The sequence below is a fragment of the Gymnogyps californianus genome, chromosome 8 (genome assembly GCF_018139145.2).
Source record: "Gymnogyps californianus isolate 813 chromosome 8, ASM1813914v2, whole genome shotgun sequence".
NCBI lineage: Eukaryota > Metazoa > Chordata > Aves > Accipitriformes > Cathartidae > Gymnogyps > Gymnogyps californianus.
Window position 1 is genome coordinate 33,064,601 of NC_059478.1, and position 20,344 is coordinate 33,084,944.

Consider the following 20,344-nt stretch of genomic DNA (forward strand, 5'->3'; position numbering starts at 1 on the left):
ATGTTTATAAGTAAATAACAAATTGGAGAATTGTGAAATTCACCTTTCATTTGTGAAATGTTTATTTTCAGTATTGAAGGATGAAAATCTAATCACTCTCATTGACGTGCTGTTGTTTAATGATTACTATTACATGTACATGCATAAGAAGTGTTCCTGCAGAAGTAAGTGGACATTTCAAGTATACCCAGCAAAGTAAGAATAATGAAGTTAGCAGGCCCAAGCTAACTTATTCAGCTTTTCTCATGCCCTGCAGGACCCTGAGAGCTAGAATGTATTTCAAACCGTTCCACAACATTTTCATTTCTGGTTTTACCTGTGTTTGCTAGGTTAAGGTAACGCGGTTAGCCGTGCAACAGTCATGTTTTTATTGGATGATTACAAAGGGCTCTAGACTTCCCCTTAAAAAATCAGCCAAATGTCCTACTGTAGCTGTGAGTTGTTTTTTACTCCCATATTTAAATTTCACCTTCAGTCTTAGTGCGATAGGAACCTGCCTGAGAAATGGAGGTGGAAATGGACACCAGAGCAGAGCCAGTATGGTGCACTGTGAAAAAACAACACGTGACAGATGTTCGTAGCATTGCTGAATGCACTTCTGGAAGTTGCTCAGATACTGCCATGATGAGCACAGTATGAGAAGTTATATAGCATAGACTGGCTTCCCTGCGAAGGGCTCTGCGGAGTAGTAAGCGTCCTGGCCCTGATCCAGCAAGGCACTTAAGCATATGCTTAATTTTAGGCACATGAGTGGTTTCAGTGAAGACCTAAGAGAATTATTTTTAATTCACAGATCATTTAATTCAATAGGCAGGTCTGCTGCAGCATATGAAAAGTAGATCTTCATATTAAAAATACTTGGGAAATTGTCAATGAACAAACGTTGTGTATGGCCGGCAACCATTTCTAAAAAGCAGAATGATGTAGTCATCACCTTTATTATGGTAAAATACAGAGCAGATCAGGCAAAAGCATTTACAATTATCTGAGAGCTATTTCTAAGTTGAAAATAAGGAAAAATAAAAGCTTCTAAGAACATTTTTCTGTTTGAAGTAGAGAAAAATTTATTCTCTTGATGTAAATAAAAACCTTGTTTGCAGATTGAGGAATTTGTTTGTGTTGAATTTCAGCATCAATTTCAATATTTTATAGTACATTTATCTACAGCTGGAGCATGACAGATTTGTGTATATTTATATGTTTGTGTACATAATACATATGTATACACACATACACAAGGATGCCCAAAGATATACATATACACAGGCTGAAAACTCATCATTATTGCTGAAGTATAAAAACATGCCTGATGTAGAAACTTGTCTCAAGTCTGTTAGCTTAGCGACTGCGTTCATCTGGCATTGTAGGATCCTCACAGAAACAGGGAAGTTCTGTGCAGGAGCAGAATTCACCGAGGTCTTGGCTGGAGATGAACGGCTGACCTCCCTCCAGATCTCTCCCAAACCTTTCCCTGACACGTCCCCTGACATGTCACTCTCTGTAGTCCCGCACACAAGATGTATTTCTTTTACTTCCCCTTCTGCAGGTAGAAATGGCAATGGGATATGTGGCTTTTTTTAAATAACCCCAAAACAAAGCCAGGAGAACAAATGTGCAGCTTGCATTAGTTCTATTGCTCTGGTCATTAGAGGAAGGTGCGCAGCTATTGCCGGGATGAGTGTGGGGTACAGTAGAATATACCGAACATAGGGAAATTGTACTGAATCTGACAAACAATTAACAACGGAGCAGATGGTGCCCCTGCAAAACATTCAATAATACATGTGTGCATGCGCTGGAATCAGTGACTCTAAGTAGGACAACCTAAAAAGGTATGCCACTTATCCTGTGGACAAGTAGGACTTTACAGTTCTTTTAATAATCTCTTTATCCTGAGATTTCTCCTTTGACCCTGATTTCAAAAGCAGGAGGTCAGTCTGGCCGACTAACTGCAGACCTCTAACTGAAGTCCAGATATGTCCCGCGTGAAATGCTGTGTCCCACTCCACACACTTACACTGGGTTGTAGCCCGAAAGCTGCTCCTTTTGTAATTGATCATACCCGTGAAAATTAAATGAACATTTGGTGGTAGGCATGTTTTCAGAGAAGAAGGGAAATACTGTTATGTAAAGTGTAATAACATTTTGATACCAAGTGTAGAGGCATTCCTTGCACAAGGGAGCGAGCGTGGAAGCGTACGCCCTGGTTCCTAAAGAGAGTCCAAAGCTCAAAGTTAATACTTTTCTTATGCAGAGATTTATTTTTCTTTTGGAAAGCTCGTTTTAAATGTTAGAATATTTTTTTTGTGGGAAAGGCATTCATTTAATTCTTTTTAACCAGCTGCTATTTTAAGATTTCCCTAGTGTAACCTTAGAAAAATGAAGAGTACATCTTTAAATCTTGTTTTGTTTGAATGAATGGGTAGATAATCCTGATCAGATGTTTCTTTAGAGAATAGTGTTTAAAACGATTATGGAACTTAGCTGTCCTGTCTGTTTCCTAGGTACAGTATTTTAATTTCAATTGTGAAGTCATTAAGGGTCATCCAAGGTAACCGTTTATTAAAATAGTCCTCTTTTGTTTCAGATTTCCTGTTGAGATGCTTTAACATGTAAAAATCTCCCTGCTGATGTGTCATGTTAGCTTTCCTAACCTCTAGATAGAAACCACAAAGCAGCCTACATAGCTGTATGACTAGTTACCCACCTACATAAACAATAATTACTGCTAAGTGGGAAATTAGATGTCACATTTTAAGTCTAAATGAAAGTAAAGTATTTGAGAATACTGTCATTAAATGCTTAAAGCTAATCGCGGTTCTCTCACTCTGTTTGTTTTTTAGGACATTTGGGCTTCCAGGACAGTTTTGTCACATCAGGTGTTTTCAGTGTGACTGAGCTAGTAAGAGTCTCACAAAGTAAGTATCATTTTGTGGCCGGTTTATGTGGTTTCTGCAATCCCAGTTTTTTTCTTTGATTCTTATTGTGCCCCTTCCCCAATTCAGAAACAGCATCTTGAAAACTGAGAGTCTCTTGTCCCTGATTCTCACCAGTGGGCAGTGTTTATGTGCCACATCTTTTAATGTGGGAAAATAAAATAGCATAATTTTAAAAAGTAAATTAAAAAATTTTAATTCTGCAAACTTGCATGTGCAAGTTGATGAGCTCGTCTGGTACGCAGCTGAAAATGGGCAGACTCTGTATCATAGTGCAGATAAACACCTACAGAGATCAGCTTACCCGGTGGATCCCTTGCAGGATCCAAGGACCGTATTTCAACCAGACCTCTAGAAATGACATGATCTGTACACATAAGCCTGGAAATTTTCTTATGCCGCTTTTGCACATTGTGTTCATCCGTGCTATGCGTACATGTGTTTGTACACCTGCGAATTGATGAACTCGTTAATAATGCCAACAACTATACCAACTTCAGCTCCGATAATCTCAGTTGTGCAGAGGCATACATCTTGACTTCACAAGGCCTGCGTTTTCGACTAACTGTATGGAATTCTGTCTTCTAGAAGGATTTGTTTTTTGACCTTTAAAGAATGCTAATGCCCCCAGCATGAATGACACACTGCAGCATGATCATTACAGGCTTGTCAATACACACTAACAACAGTGAATTAAGAGTACCTGTCACCACCCTGTTCCATTGATCAAAGGTGCATTGATTGTATTTTGCTATGACATAATCCAGATAGTCCAAGGAGAGAGTATGGACAGTCTCTTGCAGAGAGACTACTGGTAAGCCAGTGCCATAGGTACTAGTCCTTTGGGGATCTTTTCTGCAGCTAGTGTAGAGCTATGCAGTAACATCACATTGTCACCAATTACCACTGCTCCAGGTGAACCACTCAACTACGTGCCCCTTTAAAACCTTAGGGTTTTTAACCAATCTCTTTAGCACAGACAGTGATAAAAATGGTTCTCCTCCTAGACAGCAGGAATATTTGTTTGTGTACTGGCTCCGAGCATGTTGTTGAAGTCCTTCTGGGGCTGGAATCTAACTGGCACAAACCTAGCAGAGAATCTGTGGTTTTGAGTCAGAACACAGAGGTTCTGTAAGATTTTCCTGGTTTATTTCCTCTTTCGGAAGGACTTGCACTAGCTAGTAAATTAGCTTTATATTCAAAAATAGGATGCTACAGGGAAAGCATGGCAAGTGGGAGATACATGAATGTCAGAGTTGTATGCGCTGGAGAGAGAGAGAGAAAAGTTTGAAGCAGACATTCCTCCTGAGTTTTCTTCCCTGACAACTGGTGGGAATTTTGTGAGAACGACAAAGTTAAGAGGACTTAGAAGTCAAGAGGAGCTGCTGAGTGCTCAGCACATTTGCAAATCAGTTCACTTACTGAAGTGCTTAAATAGGGACTTCGACATCTAACTCACTGTACTGTGTACACTAACTGGCTGGTACCTGCAGCCATGGTGGACAAAACCAAGTTATCGCCAGTCTTTGAACGTCTCCGTGTTATGTCACTTTATTTCAGTGTGACAGCGTAAGGCTTTTGAAGCCCAAAGGATTCATCCTCCCCCTCCGCAAGGCATCCCACTTCACCGCAATCTTATCTTCACTGTAGGAGCCCTACACAGCAGAACTGCCTCTGGACTCTGTCAGCCGTGCTTCATGTGTGCATAGGACAGGGCTGCTAGAAAAGTGCCCCTGTTCAGGACTTCAGCCTTCACAGCCAGCCCCAGTCCCAGCCTCCCTGAGAGTTTGGCATTGACCTCATGAGCGTCATGTTTCATGCTTATTAATTTTCCATGATATTTTATTGTAACTAAACTGAAACATTGTGTATCAGAAATCCTAGCATTCAGCATGTTTTGCAAACTATGAACTGTGTCTCAGATGTTCCCTCTGCTTGCCGTTGAAGTGCACGACCTCCAAGGATGGGGCACCTGCACGCAGGAAGAGCAGGACAGGCATGAACTTTATCACAAATAAGAAGGAAGGTGTTGGTGGGCAAAATAAAAAGATTCAGCTTTTATCTGTTCCAGACACAGGAGTTTGCACTCTTTTTCATAGGCTCTTTAATAATCCTGGGAGGTCAAGACCTCAGTTCTATATCCTGTGTACAAGCCAGCACCTCTACCAAAAATAGTGTCCCCAAAGCATATCGGGATATCACTTCAGAACTGACTCAGAGGGAAGAGTGCCAGCAACTGATTTAGCTACACTGCTTTTGATAGCACCCTGGATTTTCCTTGGAGATGCCCCAGACATGTACTGACCAGCCGTAACCTTGTTTACTTTATGAGGTCTGAGAAGCCCACAGCCTGACATGCTGTGGCTACCCAGTAGGATATGTTTAGTGTAGAGTCTAGCAACAAATTCGCAGCGAAGTCAGTATGAATTCACATGCTCACATTCAAAGAATATTTAACATAACAGAGCAACAAAGTAATTGCTGCATATTTGCCTAAATTGGCAGGCAAGGTCTTTTAAAGAGTGTGCTTTTCAATATAATCCTTGCTGGGTTGTCTACGTGTTCCCATGTCTTGATTTGAGACCAGTCCGTGTGTTACTTTCATGCTGGGGAGCTCAGCTTATGAACAGCCATCATCCAGACTCACCGGCAGCTATTAACAGTCTGTAGCTTGAGTAATCAAAATGTCCTCAGTCCATTCTCTTGTTTTTACTTTCTAAAAAGTCATTGCTCCTTCAGAAGCCACCATGGCTAGGGAAGGAACAAGCCTGCCTATCCGTAGTGGGCCCTCACATTTAGTCTCTGCTCTCTCCCTGAGTGTGGTCTGTGTTTGCTTTACAAAGAGGTCATCTTTGTGTATGCCCATTGTCATTCCTCTTTCCATGCTTGCTTTTGATAATATGATGACAGAAATAAGTGATTTCCCACAGCTTTAACCGGCCTGTGGCTGCTGTTACCTAAAATTAATCTTATGAAATATTGTTGGTAGCAATTATGTGCCGGGTTTATTTAGTAAAGTTCCCAGAGGTCCACATGACAAGGAGTCTCAAGTAATAGGCAGTTGTCTCCATCATGCAAATTTGGGGAGTGAATTAATCAAGCAAAAGGTCAGCTGTTACCATTATCTATCTTACCCATCAGTGCTGATCATCACAGTTTCTGTGAGCTATTGAACAAGTCTAGACTGTTTTGGTAACAGAAACTTGCTTTCTTCAGTCCTATAGATGTAGATTTTCTTTCTAAATGCTACCCAGCTACTGAATCTTGCAGAGCCTAGTAAAATAGAGAAAGTAGATCATAAATGTTCATCTGAAAAACAGATAGACCCCTCTCCACCCCATCTGATGAGGATGTTGCAGACCGTGCTGTCGGTTCTCCTACATTATTAGCCGGCAAAGGGTGTGAGCTCCTTTCTAAGTGTTGTCCGTCACCCCAGATACTGGGGAGACCCCTTCAGATAACAGAGACTTTATTCTTCCATCTCTAAGAGAGGTTTGGGCTGACAACAAAAGGCTCAGAAGCAGAAGCGTTGGAGATGTACAGGTTTTGTGAACTGACAGCCAGCTGTTGGCCGAGCAAAACCTTCTCCCTCTCTACCCTTGTTAGGAAAATATTCCACTCACTGTGTGCAGCTATCTGCAGGGCACTGGAGAATACCCTCTGCAAAAGGTGCCGGCAGAGAGGTGGCTGTGGTGCCAAGCCACTGCCAAGTGTACAGTCCCATTCGCTTGGCAGAGGCTGGGAGGCTGTGGCAGGCTGGAGCAGGGAGAGAGGCACGGGGAATGCTGTTCCCCTCTTGGCTTTGAGTCTGCACCATGTGCTCTTGTGCAGAGAGCTGCTGGGAAGATCTCCTCCCTTGGAGGTCCTTCAAGCAGCCAGATAAACTGCACTGCCTAGGATGTGAAGAAAGATTTAGGATTTATGGACATTTGCTAGAGCCAAATCAAACATATTTGTTTTGTGCTGTGTTATTTGTCAAAATGACATCATTCTTCATGCTGATAAACAAGGAAATTCTGACTGCGCCCTGGACTGAAAATGCCACGCTTTGAGTTTTAAGATGTTAGCTGTCTGCAGTAAGGAGCTGTACGGAGCAAGTGGGGTGACTTTTAATCCTTCTAATGAGCCAGTGAAACCACAAGCACACAAGCATACAGTAAGCAACTGCTTACTGCTCCTGTATAAACACAGAAATGGTCCAGCAAATTATCCCTGAAACAGTTACACTAATTCCACAGGTAGAGGTGCTTTTGTGGCCAAGGCATTTTCGAAAGCTCGGGATCCTGCAACACCGAGGCTGCAGGATGCGGCGGGTGCTAGACTTGGTTAGCGGCAGCTTTAGCAATGGAGGCAGGGGCTGAAGCTGTCCTTGCCGTGAGGCAGGCGGACAAGTGCTAGAAATTAAAGTAATTGCTGCCACTCCAGGCATGGAGGCGTGGATGCAACGGAGGAAACACAGCTTCCTCATGTCTTTCATCCAGCGGCCAGGTACAGCGGAAACAAACTGCAGGGAAAGTCCTGCGAACCCCAGCACATACTGGATGCCTATGGCAAGGTATGGAGTGCCCCGGCTCCTGTTGTGCGTCTGGGCCAGGCAGGCGGCTGCAAGGGGCAGGGAGGATGCTGCTGCCTTCTTGCAGCCCAGAAGAGGAGAAGAGGCTCTCCTCCACGCAGAGCACGGGTGTGAAAGCTGGGCTGTAATAAAACAGCTCTCTCTAAACAGCAGCCTGTATGTTTTCTGCTATACTAAGCATTACAGTAGTGAAGGTAGTTAAAGTCAGCAGCATGAAAATTAAAATCTAAAAAGATACTCTATATTCCTTAGCAAAGCACTGCTATCCAAAACACACGGTGTGGGCTTGGGTATGAGAGGAAGAAAAAAAGATTATAATAAAAAATAGACTGCAGGCATAGAGTGAACAGTTGCCGTGACCTTGCCTTTTGTATGCCATTACACAATTCAATGGCAGTCCACTCAAACCTTGCTCTCGATCAATATCCTATTAAAGCAGCACAAAAAGTCTCTATAAACTTAGTGGTTAGCTATGTTTATAAATGGAACTCAGCATAATTAGATGGTCAATAGCAGGCTGTACTTGTAATTTTAAAATGAACATCACACATTTCATATCTGTTGTATTCGGCAAAACCTCTTTGAATCTAACGATACAGTGTGTAGGAAACAAAGGCCTTGCAAAAAAAAAACCCACCCAGCTCCCCTTTCCTCTCGGCAGCAGCAGCGCAGTGTGTTTCCCTTTGTTTATGGAGTCACAACACAGGAAAAAGTTTATTAGTCAAATGTCATGTTTCTCCCATTTAACCTTAAACACATTATCACTTTGCTGCAGTGTTACACATGTAATGATCTTAGTCACATCCCAGCCCCTTTGTAAAAATAAATACATAAAAATGGAAAAAAAGAGAAACTAAATATTAACATGACTAAAAGAGAGTGCCGTATTCCAAGGAAGACAAATGCCAGCCTGGCTGGTTTTATTTAGTGGGTTTCCTGTTCTGTAATTCAATAAATTTTTCAAAATAAATATTCCAATTGGGTTAAGTCAGAGGGCTTTTTGTTAATTTCTCTGTTATTTTTCTTGACATTTCGGGTGAAGATCTGAGCTAACAAGCTGGCAGCGGAGGGAGCAGGCTGGCAGCAGGGGCGATGCTGCCCCGTGTCCCCGGGAGTAGCACAGTGCTGGTGCTCAGGCAGAGGCACCCACCTTCCTCCTCCTCCTTTTGGGCAAACCAGCTCCTCCTGCCCCTCAGAGCAAGCGAAACGTGTCCCATCTGCACAGGGATTTTTTTGCGATGCCAGCAGCTGAAATGGGAGCTGAGGCCGGCGTCAGTTTGTTTGCTTAGAAAGCCTGCGCACATCAGCGGGCTGGGTGTTAGGGGAAGAGGGGTCCTTCCTCCTTGCCCCCCGCCAGGTTGAAGCCCTGGGTCAGACGACCTCTTGATGCCAGCACCTAGGTGGAGACTATTGTTTTGACTCGCAACTGCAATTTCTGACATCCTTTCCTGTTTGGGAGATGTTCCTGAGCTATCAGAAGGTCACTTTGCTGCAGAGCATTTCTTAGGGGGGGAAATGGCGTGTTTTTAATGTCATCGCCTGGAGTTTCGGCAGGCTGCAGCGTGTAACAGCCGGCTGTGCTGGAGCGGAGTTTCCCAACCACTCTGCCGCTTCGTGTGGGGCCAGAGCATGTTCCCGGGGCATAGTAGCAGGCGTGTAGGGAGGTTGCATGGTGGATTGTCAGATGCTAAAATGAAGAGGTTTAATTTAGGCAGAGTTTTGCCACAGTTTGCACCACTTTGATCCCTTTGCTTACTCTCCAGAGCTGCAGCCTTTGTGGGGAATCCTGCAAATAAATGCAACTGTTCCCTTCCCATCAGCTTTCTGGGCCCGTGCGAGGTGGACGGTCCACAAAGGCAGTGTGAAAAGCCATTTGGAGCAGGCTCGGATGCCTCCTGGCTGGGCAAGCTGCACCGTGCCCATGCTCGTGGTGCGTTGCACTGCAAAACACAAGGGTGACTAGAGGAGGCAGATGCCAGGCAGCGAGCTCCCCGCAGCCGAAGCCCAGCGCAGGAGGTGCGAGGTGTGGCGCAGCTCCGCCGAGGCTGAAGCAGAGACAGAAAGCACACACGGCTTCAACCAAATTCCAGCCAGGAAGAGGAAGCGACCTTCCGCCATGCAGATGAAAAACATTAACCTCTTCCTGACAGTCTCAGGGTGTGCTCTACGCGTCAGCACGTTGCTGTGTTTTATGATAGTAAATGGGTTAATTGCGAGCAAAGATACAAATGCCCTTTGCTGAAAGACAGGCACCGAATATGTGCCTGGCAGGCAGGCAGGAGAAGGGATTTCAGAACAGCTTAGCCCTGTGCAACGTTTGTCACAGCACTTCTAGGGTCAGAGACCTTGAGCTGGTTGTGGCAGGATTGTGGCTCCTGTGTAAGGACTGCCAAGGGGTTTCAGGTACTCGCCGCCACGGGCCAGCCAGGCACTTTAACCTCTGCTGCTTAGATCTGTTGGTGTATACTAGAGATGGGTTTTGTTCTTTAACCCTCGGGTTGCAAACAGGCTCTTGAGTGTGGCAAGGTGGTTTGGCCTGTGACAAACAAAGCATCCTTCATGTTTGCTACCCAGGCGGAAATTACTGTGTGATTAGCCCTTTCTACTTTGTGCTGAGTTTACACAGCGTTAGCAATATGTTGTTCCTACTCCACCCCCGCTCTGGAGATACATTTCATTTTCCTATAGGGCCAATTCAAGGTTGGAAGAGAAATGTCGAGGATTTGGGGAGAGAGTGATAAACAGAGGTGGGGTGAGAGAAAGAAGAGAAGCGTTATCCACATACCAGTTTTTCTTCCATATCTGTTTGGAATAAAACTGTTTCATAAATCTTGCAATGCCTAGGAAATTCATCGTGCCTCAGAAAGAAATGGTGCTTTAATTTAGTGCTTGCCTTTTTATGTTGCTGTTTGGAAAATAGTATGCTTAACCTGTAAGTTAGGCTTTGGTAGGTAGAGGGTGCAGAGGAATTGATCAGCAAAGGGTTTACAGAGCACAAATCTGTTTGGCAAGGAAGTTGCTGAAAACTGTGGAGTAGATGCTGCAGAGAGTACCTTTATGATTGATTTCCATTCAAGTCAGACTGACTGCAGTGTGGTCATTTTTCTAACCCATAACTGCTCACACTGCAGCAGTCTGCTATCTGCAGGGTGTCTGAATTATAGCAGTCCATGTCCGTGTTACCTTTTACACAAATTACTTACACCGGTTTCTTTTTCCATGCGAATTCATCAGTTTTACAGCCTCTTGTAGCTGCTGTCAGGAAACTGTTGCAGAAAGCACAAATTGATAAAATGAGTTAATTTTACTATGCTTAATTTTTCTTTCTTTCTGTTAACACACCCTCTCATATACCCAGTGTGCAGGAAGCGTATGATAGTTAAGAGAAGATAACAAAGGATTTGAGTGTTCTTGTCATAAATTACTTCCCAACTTCATTCCTTTTAATGATCATTCCAGATTTTCTCAAGTTTTAATGGCGTTGTGTATTTTCCGTCCCATGCTTTTAAAAGTCCGTGGCTATCCAGGCTGTTCCCTTTCTGTCTCAATGACGTTCTTAACAGATCCTTGCCAAACAACAACTAATTGTCTTGTGGGGATGATGAGGCAGCTGCAAAGCTACATTATTCCTCTGTCAAATCTGACATTGTGAGCTCCTTAAGACTTGGGGTGAAATACTGGCCCCATTACAGTCAATGGCAGCACTCCCAGAAGCCTACGTTTCAGCCCAGACATGTTAGCTGGGCGATAGGAGCTATCCTGTCTTCATTTCCTCACTCCTGCCCCGTCAGAGTGAAAGATTTTTTCATGTTTGAAAATGGGCCAGATTCTCAGACCAAAGATTAAACTTGGCTCAGCATCCTTGTGTGGCACTGAGACTGCTTCGCCTTTGTTGCTGTGAATCAGGGCTCTCAGACAATACGTTCCAGGCCAAGCTTGTGCATTTTATTGTGCAGTACGTCCCTTTTCAGATGTCTCTGAAATGTGAGAGAAAATCATGATCTGTAATTGTCAGCTCCCAAAGTTGTATTGTCCTGTAAATAGCACTGGAACAGCGACAGTGGATATGGTACCATTTGCCATATAGTGGCTTTTTTTGTGAAATGCATTATCTGTTGACTTAAACATTAAACTGCTCCATTCCTTTTCTGTTGCAAGAAGAATACGGCACATGGAGTTCATAGGCTGGTGCCTGCAAACTTCAGGGTGTATAGGAATTCATAATGTTTTAATGTAAACCCAAGGCTCTGGGACAGGGAAATTAAAGGTATTCATATCCCTTACAAGAAAACTTAGGTGCTGGATAAAGTAATGAGAGGTGAACAGTGGAAGCTAACTGCTGGATAACAGTTTTTGAGAGTCATATGTCTCTAGCTCTGATTTAGCTGGAGGAGAGGCCAGAAGAGAACTCAGATGTTCGCAGGCAGAAAAGAACTCAGGTTTCTCATCTGCTTTTGTGCTTTCTCCAAGGAGCATTTGTAACCTCTGTGCTTGCGGATGTACATCACGTATGTACCAAAGGTCCTGAGGTGTGTATTTCCTTGCCTATACTGCTTATAGATTATGCCAAGCACACTACAGGGATGATGCGGCCTATTTGTAACTATGCCAATAGATGCAATGTTGTCCTAAAAGAAAAAGCAACAAGTTTCATTAAATGTGAGAATGATATTATAGAAGAGCAGTGCTTAAAGGAAGTCTTGCCATAATTGTTTACTTTTTTAAAAAAAAAGAATACCTTTGGAGAAACGTAAGAAAGAGTCTATGTCATGGAACACTGTATTCTTGATAAAATTTCCACCTTCGTGATTGCAATGCCAGTTACCATTAGCATTTCCTAATTTCCACGTCCCACCTGTTCTCATCGTGAAACTAAACACACTCATGAGGAAGAAGAAAGTGATTTTGAAGTGCAATTCATGCCTTATTCACATGACTTACTGACTGCAATCTCTTTTGTTTCCCCAGCACCGATAGCTGCAGGAACAGGCCCTAATTTCTCCCTCTCAGATTTGGAAAGTTCTTCATACTACAGCATGAGCCCAGGAGCAATGAGGAGGTCTTTACCTAGCACATCCTCTACCAGGTAATTTAATCTCTGCCTACTACCAGGTTACTTGGAAACCCAGGCCAGCATCATTACTCATCTGTGAAAGTAACCATTAAATTCTTTGACAAGCTGTTTGGCGGCCTCAAGATGTGGAGCTGTTTCAGATTCACAGAGCTGAATGTACAACTGGATTGCTGTTAAAGTTCTTTTTATATGTACAAGCTTCGAAGAAAAACTGCTACATTGACTTGTATAACTTCTGGCTTGTATCTCGGTGTATCAGGAGAAGTGCCACTGGAATTGTTGGAGTTTCACTTGTGGCAGAAGAGAATCTGGAGCATACTGAGATGTGCCACTTTGTCCTAGCAGGAAAGTCTTAAGATAGACTTACAAGCATTCTTTATCGTAAAAAGTGTTATCTGTGAGACTAACATCGTTTTAGGACCTTGGCCTGGAATGCATTCTAGTTTTCATATAGCGTTTAGAAATTTGTGACTCAGCCTTTGGAAAACTGAATTGTTAATGCAGATAACTACCCACTCTGATTTTGATTTTGGCTTAGATGCCAACTATCAAACAAGGATATTTTTTATTTTTTACCTTTCACTTTAACCATCCATGAGATTAGATTTATAAACAAGCCCAGTCACTCTACTAGTCTTGAACACTATTAAGGAACCAGATTGATTTTTTTCCCCCACAGCCAAAATAGATCACTTATTTCAAAGACATGACAAGAAAGTCTAACTTCAGCCCAGAGTTCTTTTACATTTTGATCTCAGTCTGCAGTGCCACCAGCTTTGCAGTAAGCAAGTACACATGTAAAAAGTCTCTATAGTTTGAATACATATATATAGTTTGAATATGCTGTTGTTTTTATTTTTACTTAAAAAGCAAATCTTTAAAGAGAGGCTCTTAGCAATAACTTCTTACAGTTTGCAGTGATTGGCAGAACATTCTACATCTTGCACTTAGTGTGCACATTATGAAGCTCAGTGACTACAATTCCCATTACACATCAATTAAAAACTTTGTGCTCTTTCTTTTTTGCGTGTAAACTGCGTACGCTACAGTGCTCATCATTAGCACCATTCTCAGGCAGAATTTACTTGTGACTCCAGAAGCAAAAAAGTGAGGTTATTAATGTTACTTGAGAGCTCAGTTGTTGCTCTTCTATTCTTCTGCAAATAGCTACCACTGATAAGGAGCTAATTATAAACAGCATGGGTAGTTAATAACTTGGTAATATGTTTGTTTTCCTCTCATTAGGCTGTTCCCAGTCAGAAAAAAAATATTCCTTAAATACACAGACTCAGCAGAATTATCAGGTGGTAATTATATTGTATGCACACAATTTCCCCTATTGACACATAACAATTCTCTAAATTAAGGAATGGCCAAACCTGCATTCCATGCATACCGCAAGACTTATTCTTCCTGTTTCTCACAAACTGATTTTGCATACCCACCAGCTCCTACCTGTGCAGAGCTTCGGGTGGGGAGCTGTGGAGAGGCTGCAAGTTTTAAACCAATAGAAACTGCAGTGGAATATTTTATGTCTGTTAAATATGTTCCCCCTACACAGAGGAGCCTGTTCTTGAATGCCTTAAGTCTTAATAGAATACAGATTTGGTGAAAAAAGTGAGCTGACCCAGCCTTGGAAAAGTACTTAGAAGAGAAATTCTCGGTAACGTCCCCACGCAGTCTGTACAACTCATTATAGAGAATAGAGCCAAGCTGAGTGTCTTTGGCTTTGGGATCCTCTCCCTGCAGAACTACCGGAGTCTCAGTCAGTGGCCACCAGAGACCACTGAAAGGGCTCTTCTGTCTCCTGAGCCTTTGGTGAGGGAGGTGTGATATATTACAGGGGAATCCTTCAGTACTGACACTGGCCAGAGATACCTGTTGGGGGCTTTTTATGCTTGGTGGCATACAGCTGCAGAGTAAAATGCTTATACTTGCAGGATAACATGAACATTTGAACCAACAATGGATTCTTCCATCATACACTTGTCTACGGACTGAAGTCTGGGTTAATGTAATGGCTATGGTTAAAAGATTGAAAATATAAGTTTGAACTGATAAACAATTTTTCTTTCAGAACAGGCTGTGGAAAAATCTGACAGTTAAAATAAGTCTTGTGTGTCGTTACCATAGTCATTCAAATGGCAAAAATCACGCAATACAAATTAAATTATTGCCTTTTTATTGACCTCTGTGTGCTTTGAAAAATGTCCTACTTTTTGATCTGTAAAAGCCTAAATGTTAAACTATCTTCTAGTTAAACTAACACGTGTTTAAGGGTTCAGTCTGGACTCTGTGAGAGGTTGTTTTGTATCTCACTGAAGCTTAGTCATTGGCAACGAAGCAAATCAGAAACAAAAAGTGGATGCTGAGGGGTTGGGCGGGCAGGATGGCTGTGCAGGACTCATACCTTCCCCTTCTCAGGGCCCTAAATCTGTTATAGTTTCCATAACCAAGTTAGTCTCAAGCAGGGCTAGCAAGATATGTCCCAACAGAAGTGCCTTTGTTCCTTTCCATACATATAGTATTTATTATGTGTTTTTACTTTCTCAGCTCTACAAAACGTCTCAAGTCTGTGGAGGATGAGATGGACAGTCCTGGTGAGGAGCCGTTTTATACAAGCCAAGGGCGCTCTCCAGGAAGTGGCAGCCAGTCAAGTGGATGGCATGAAGTGGAGCCAGGTAAGCCACGGCTTTCAGGAGCCTGAGAACATGATCTCCAGTTGCTCTGTTTTGTTATCAGAATACACTGAATGCTGTATAGAAAGGTGATCAATTCTAAACATCTTGCAACTTCTTCTGAGAAAAGGTCAGTCTAATGAAAATATTGTAGAGGTTTTATTGCTCCTGCAGCTGTGAATGTTTCTGTAGTGTGTCACTTCTGTATTTTGGCCAAATATCTGAAGTATTTAAATAATGCAGCGAAAGATAGGCGGTCTTTTTCTGTCAAAACATCCAGATTCAATTCTGGGAAAGCGGTAACAATCGCTTAGCAAAAAGCAGTACCTGTCTGAGCTGTGCCCTACAGTTACACTGTTTAAATAAATATCCCTAAACTTATATAAGGTAGAAGGACTTTTCAAGCATTATACAACACTTGAGCTCACTTAGTAATGACTTTTAAGAGACTTACAGAAGGAGTTGTTTTATTAATCTGTAATACTATGAAGTGTGATTGGAGGCTTCATATCAAAATAGATATCACTGGGCGTTACGCTTCATAAGGTTTAGGAAGCAGCTCTTCTGCCTCTTCTCAGTGTGTGATCTTTCTTGTTGATCATCTTTTGCGTTACATTATGTTACGTACTTAACTGTCCATTGATCACTTATCCTGAGATCATCTGGGTGCTTAATACTATTAGAAATATTTTTCGGGGTCAGTGCTAAATGCATAGGTGAAGTTAATACCTCAGTTTTGCTTACAGCTAAATAATCAAGTATTTATTGCCAATAAAAATAACAGAAGTCTTACTTGTTAGACAAAGGCAAGCAGTGCTTTTACCTTCAGCTTCCCAATGTTTGAGAAGGCCCTCTAAGCAGTCCAAAGGATCTTTCGCAATACGTATTTTTTTTGTTTCTTGTTTGTTTGGATTTAGAATAGTATGGTTTTGGTTTGTTCTGAAACAACCCATGCTTGTCCAGAGCACTGTGTATAATGAACTATACAGCACAGAAAAGTAAATTCAACCTGAACAGCATTAAAATCAGTTCTGTGGGCATTTAGCCAGCCACCTATATCCTTCATCATGTAGGAAACATACCCACAGCTTTCTCTGGAGACCCTGTCAAACAGCTGTCCTTTACAGCATGCCCAGAAAGTCACCAAATTTGGGCTATTCCAGACTGGGAGGGGACTGATTCCCGCGCCTGGGAGCCCTTGGAGGATCCCCTGCCAGCTGCCCTCTCTCCTCTAATGAGGAGGAGCCAGCTTGTGGGCCCTTATTGACTGCAGATGTGGCACTTTGGCAGGAGGAGAGGGTGGACCTGCAGGCAGACAAGTGCCAGGCTCCCCGTGACTGCCTTGCCGCCACCATCCCCAGGGCTCTGGTGTTTTCAGTGAGGTGTCCTGCTCAGTAGACACTAGGGGCTGTTTCCTCCATCAGCTCCAGGCTCCAGATGATGTAAGGCAGAGCTTCACCTTGTACTAAACTAGTCTGCTCATGGAGCGGCAAAAACATGAACAAAAGCTCAGCGCCCATTGAAAGGGAGAGATCGCAACCTCCTCTACAGACACAGATGGCTAAAAGCTGCCTGGGTCACTGCTTCTACATCATTGTCAGACTGGGGGCTAACTCCCCCCAAAGTTTGGGGTACTCTTTGTTAATGACAAATGTTCTCCATTTGTGCCACAGCCAGAGGCTGGCTATTAATTTTGCTGTCACTTCTGGTGGTTTTCCCCACATGTGGTCATTACCTCTGTCTCATCCAAGTCCTGACTAGATGGTGGCACTGAGCTGCTGAGCTGGACAAGAGAAGTACCTAAAGCCTTACATCTCCAAAGCACCTTCGCCACTCTTGGCACCACTGGGTGCCCATCATGAAGAAGCACAGCTGCCCATGTCAAACTTATTGAGGTGCTCAGAAAGGCAAGAACAAGTAAGAGAAGAGAAGGTTCTTCCTTCCTCATGACCTTCCTCGCTTACTACGGAAAAATCCCAGATTCTGCTTAGTCTTGCCTGGAAAATGGCAGAAAATCACCTTGCAACATCAGGGACTCAAGCCAGGTACCAACTAGATATAGCTCAGATTCACCAAGCTATCTATCACTGTCACAGCTATGAAGAAAAAGAGCTTTATCCTGCCTGCGTGGGATGCACTTTCAAACCATCTTTGTGCTATATCCATGCGGCCCCACCCCAATACTTCTGCTGTGGCTTCCCAGCAGCCTGTCCTCTGAATTCATTGCCTCAGCTTCTCTGTAAAGCAGGGTCACTGCAAGAGCACGGTTGGCAGAGAGATTACCTAAAGAGCCACAGCTCATCAGTGGTGAAGGACAAAACAGTACTGAAGTGACCTTCCATGCCAGGGCAACAGTGGTATGTCACTGGCACAAGGTGCTCCCCCCTGAGGGACGCATCCTGCTGTGGTCTGTGCACAGTGCCCTGCCTTACCTCAGCAATCACACGTGGGTCTGATATTAACGTCTGGCCCTTTGTATTTGACACGGGTGCTTTATCTCCAGAAGTGTAAAATGTTTTATGGGTCTTCAATGGGGCATCTGCCTAGAAAATATATTGGTCATCTGAAAGCCGTACAAACGATGTTAACATCCTGTATTACCCGGTGGCTTGCCGCAGCGTTCCTCTCTGAGAGAGGAGCTTTGAAGCCTGGACCTGTTTCAGATGCATCCTTTCCGATGTCTCTCCTGTCCAGAAAAAGGCCTTGCCATTTATTTAATCTACAGTCAAAATGATGGCACAGTTTTAACATACAATAATCTCTGAGCTTCAGTGTTTTGGTTTTTTTTCTCAGTGAAATTCGCAGTAGAAGTTTAAAGACTAAAACCGTCTTTTTGTTTGACTTGGCATTTCTTCCATGTGGTTCATTTTATGCTGCGTGGGATAATGCAGGTATCAACTGTGCAGAATGATGCTGGTTCGGAAGGCAGGCTGAAGTTTTATCCTGTGCTGGCAGAGTAGCGTAAGCCAGGTTTCCAAACACCATAATTAAACCCTGTCCTTTGGGTTACCGGCCAAACAACGGGAGGAGGAAATCAGACCAAGGAAAGGAAGCTTAGACTTGTCTGTGGGATGGCTGTTCTGGCAGGGAAGGAAAGTTCAGAGAGGAGCCAGCAGCCAACCTCCCAGCCCAGTAGGATCCACACCAAAGATAATAATATATCCTTTGGCTTTATTGCCTTTGAGTAGATTGCTTCCTCGCAGGAGATTTAGATTTATGCAGAGATAGCTTCTTGGCCTATGTGCCTTGACAGGTTTATGGGAGCGAGAGGATGAATATTCTGTCTGTGTGTGTTGCATTTGCTTAATTCTGAGGTGTGCACATGAGAAAAAGTGGGGACTCTAACGCAGGAGCAGGTGTGAAGCACCCGTACGCCTATGCACATGTAGAGACAGAGGGAAGTGCTCGTGGCACAAAGACTATGAGAGGGTTGTAGCAAAAGGTGTTGCCTGGGACAGTGCAGGGAAATTAGGTCTGCATCAGAGGGAGACTGGAGAAATATCGCACTTGAAAGAGAGCACAACGTAGAAGAGAAAGGGAAAATGAGAAGACAATTTTAGACCATACAGAAGGGAAAAAGTATATAGGGGAAAGAAAAAAAAGAACAAATGCCAGGAAAACAAAGATTTGACTTCCTAGAAAGGAAATATGAAATGGAATATGTGAACTCCTCTTAGAGAAAGGGAGCACTCCAGGCAGAGGGTTATTTACCGCCAGCCGTGACTAGTCGCTCTACATCTGTCTCCATTTTTTTCTCTTGAACAAATTCCCTTTTTGGATACTTTCTTCCTGCTTTGCTTCCCTGTGATTGCCCCTGTAAGTGGTCTTTGGAGGGCAGGCTGTATACTCAGAACATATGTGCAAACTGGCAGGAGAACAGAAGAGGACAAAACCACTCTGTGTGCTATTTAGATTAGGCAGTGGATGCTTCCCCTGTGCCTACTCTTGGGGTCTCCACTGCGTGCAGAATACAGGCTGCACCTATTGTCCATCCACAGTCCTTCTTCTGCGCTTTTACATCACGGGCCCCTGGGGCTCAGAGCACCCTGACATCTGTCTCACGTGGAGACTTTGCTGGGGGTAGATCTACATGCTTCACCCACCAGCAACATGACCTTTCCATTCATGGCATTTCAGACCCATAATAATGAGCAGAGAACTCAGCCTTGTGTTTTTTACATCTAAATACTTCTTGCAAGCAAGGATGTAGCACTCTCCTTATACGTCAGACGTGACAGCCAAAGCAAAAACCAACATTAATTCCATGTTCCTTGTACTGTACTCCTTGAGTCTCGCATCCATTTACCTGCACTCGAAAGCTCCTGGGGAGCTCTCAGGCCTAAAAAGGCTGGAGTCTGCCAGAAAAGATGAATTTCCTTTCACAACAGGAAGGCTTAGGAAGTAAAACAAAGCAGACATGTAGTAAATTACTTCTGCTTTTCAAATACCTTTTGCGGTATCCTCCTTACCATTACTTTATCTCAGCACTTTCAGTACATAACTCTTGTTAACTGAGAAGAAGGGCAAGAGAGGATAAAGATGATGTTAGTAAGAAAATAAGGCAACATCACACTAGCTTTGAACTCATGTACAAAGCTGGCCCGTGTTCAGTTCTGTGGCAGCTCTGCTTGTAATGGGGGTAAGCCATAATTACAAGTATAAGTTTTTTAATTCCATAATAAGAGAAGATTGAGTTAATGTATATCAGTATTCCACTTACGCATTTTTTAATGCATTCTCTTGATTCAGTCCAGGAGTAATGTTCACATTGTGCTCTGTCAGTCATTTTGTAGTGTAGCATATGGATGGTATTTGCCAATTTTACTTCCATTGTATTTCTACAGTGTGGCATGGAAGAAATGTTTAAGATGCAAATTCAGAGTATCCTATTAGTTTCTTTACTTAGATCTTCCTGGTACTTGTATTTCCACAAGTTCGTTTGGTCCCTAGAGGACAGTAATCCCAGGAAAGGTACATGTTTGTACTCCTTGTGCTTCTTGAGATATCTGACGGGACAATTAGCTCCGCTTCAGTTGTGGTCTTGACCAACTTACAGCACTGCACCCGTTTGCAAAATGGGTAG

The 20,344-nt window shown here is 43.2% G+C and overlaps 1 protein-coding gene across 6 annotated transcripts in view; it reads left to right on the forward strand.

Moving 5' to 3' along the window:
* The window catches only part of NFIA (nuclear factor I A), a 248,415-nt gene that overhangs the window by 160,718 nt on the left and 67,353 nt on the right, over positions 1-20,344 (forward strand). For all 6 annotated transcript variants that reach the window (XM_050900560.1, XM_050900556.1, XM_050900559.1 and 3 more), the window contains exons 4-6: positions 2,844-2,918; positions 12,478-12,595; positions 15,137-15,264. In XM_050900560.1, coding sequence (XP_050756517.1) covers positions 2,844-2,918; positions 12,478-12,595; positions 15,137-15,264 — 321 coding nt within the window. The remainder of the gene's footprint in view (positions 1-2,843; positions 2,919-12,477; positions 12,596-15,136; positions 15,265-20,344) is intronic.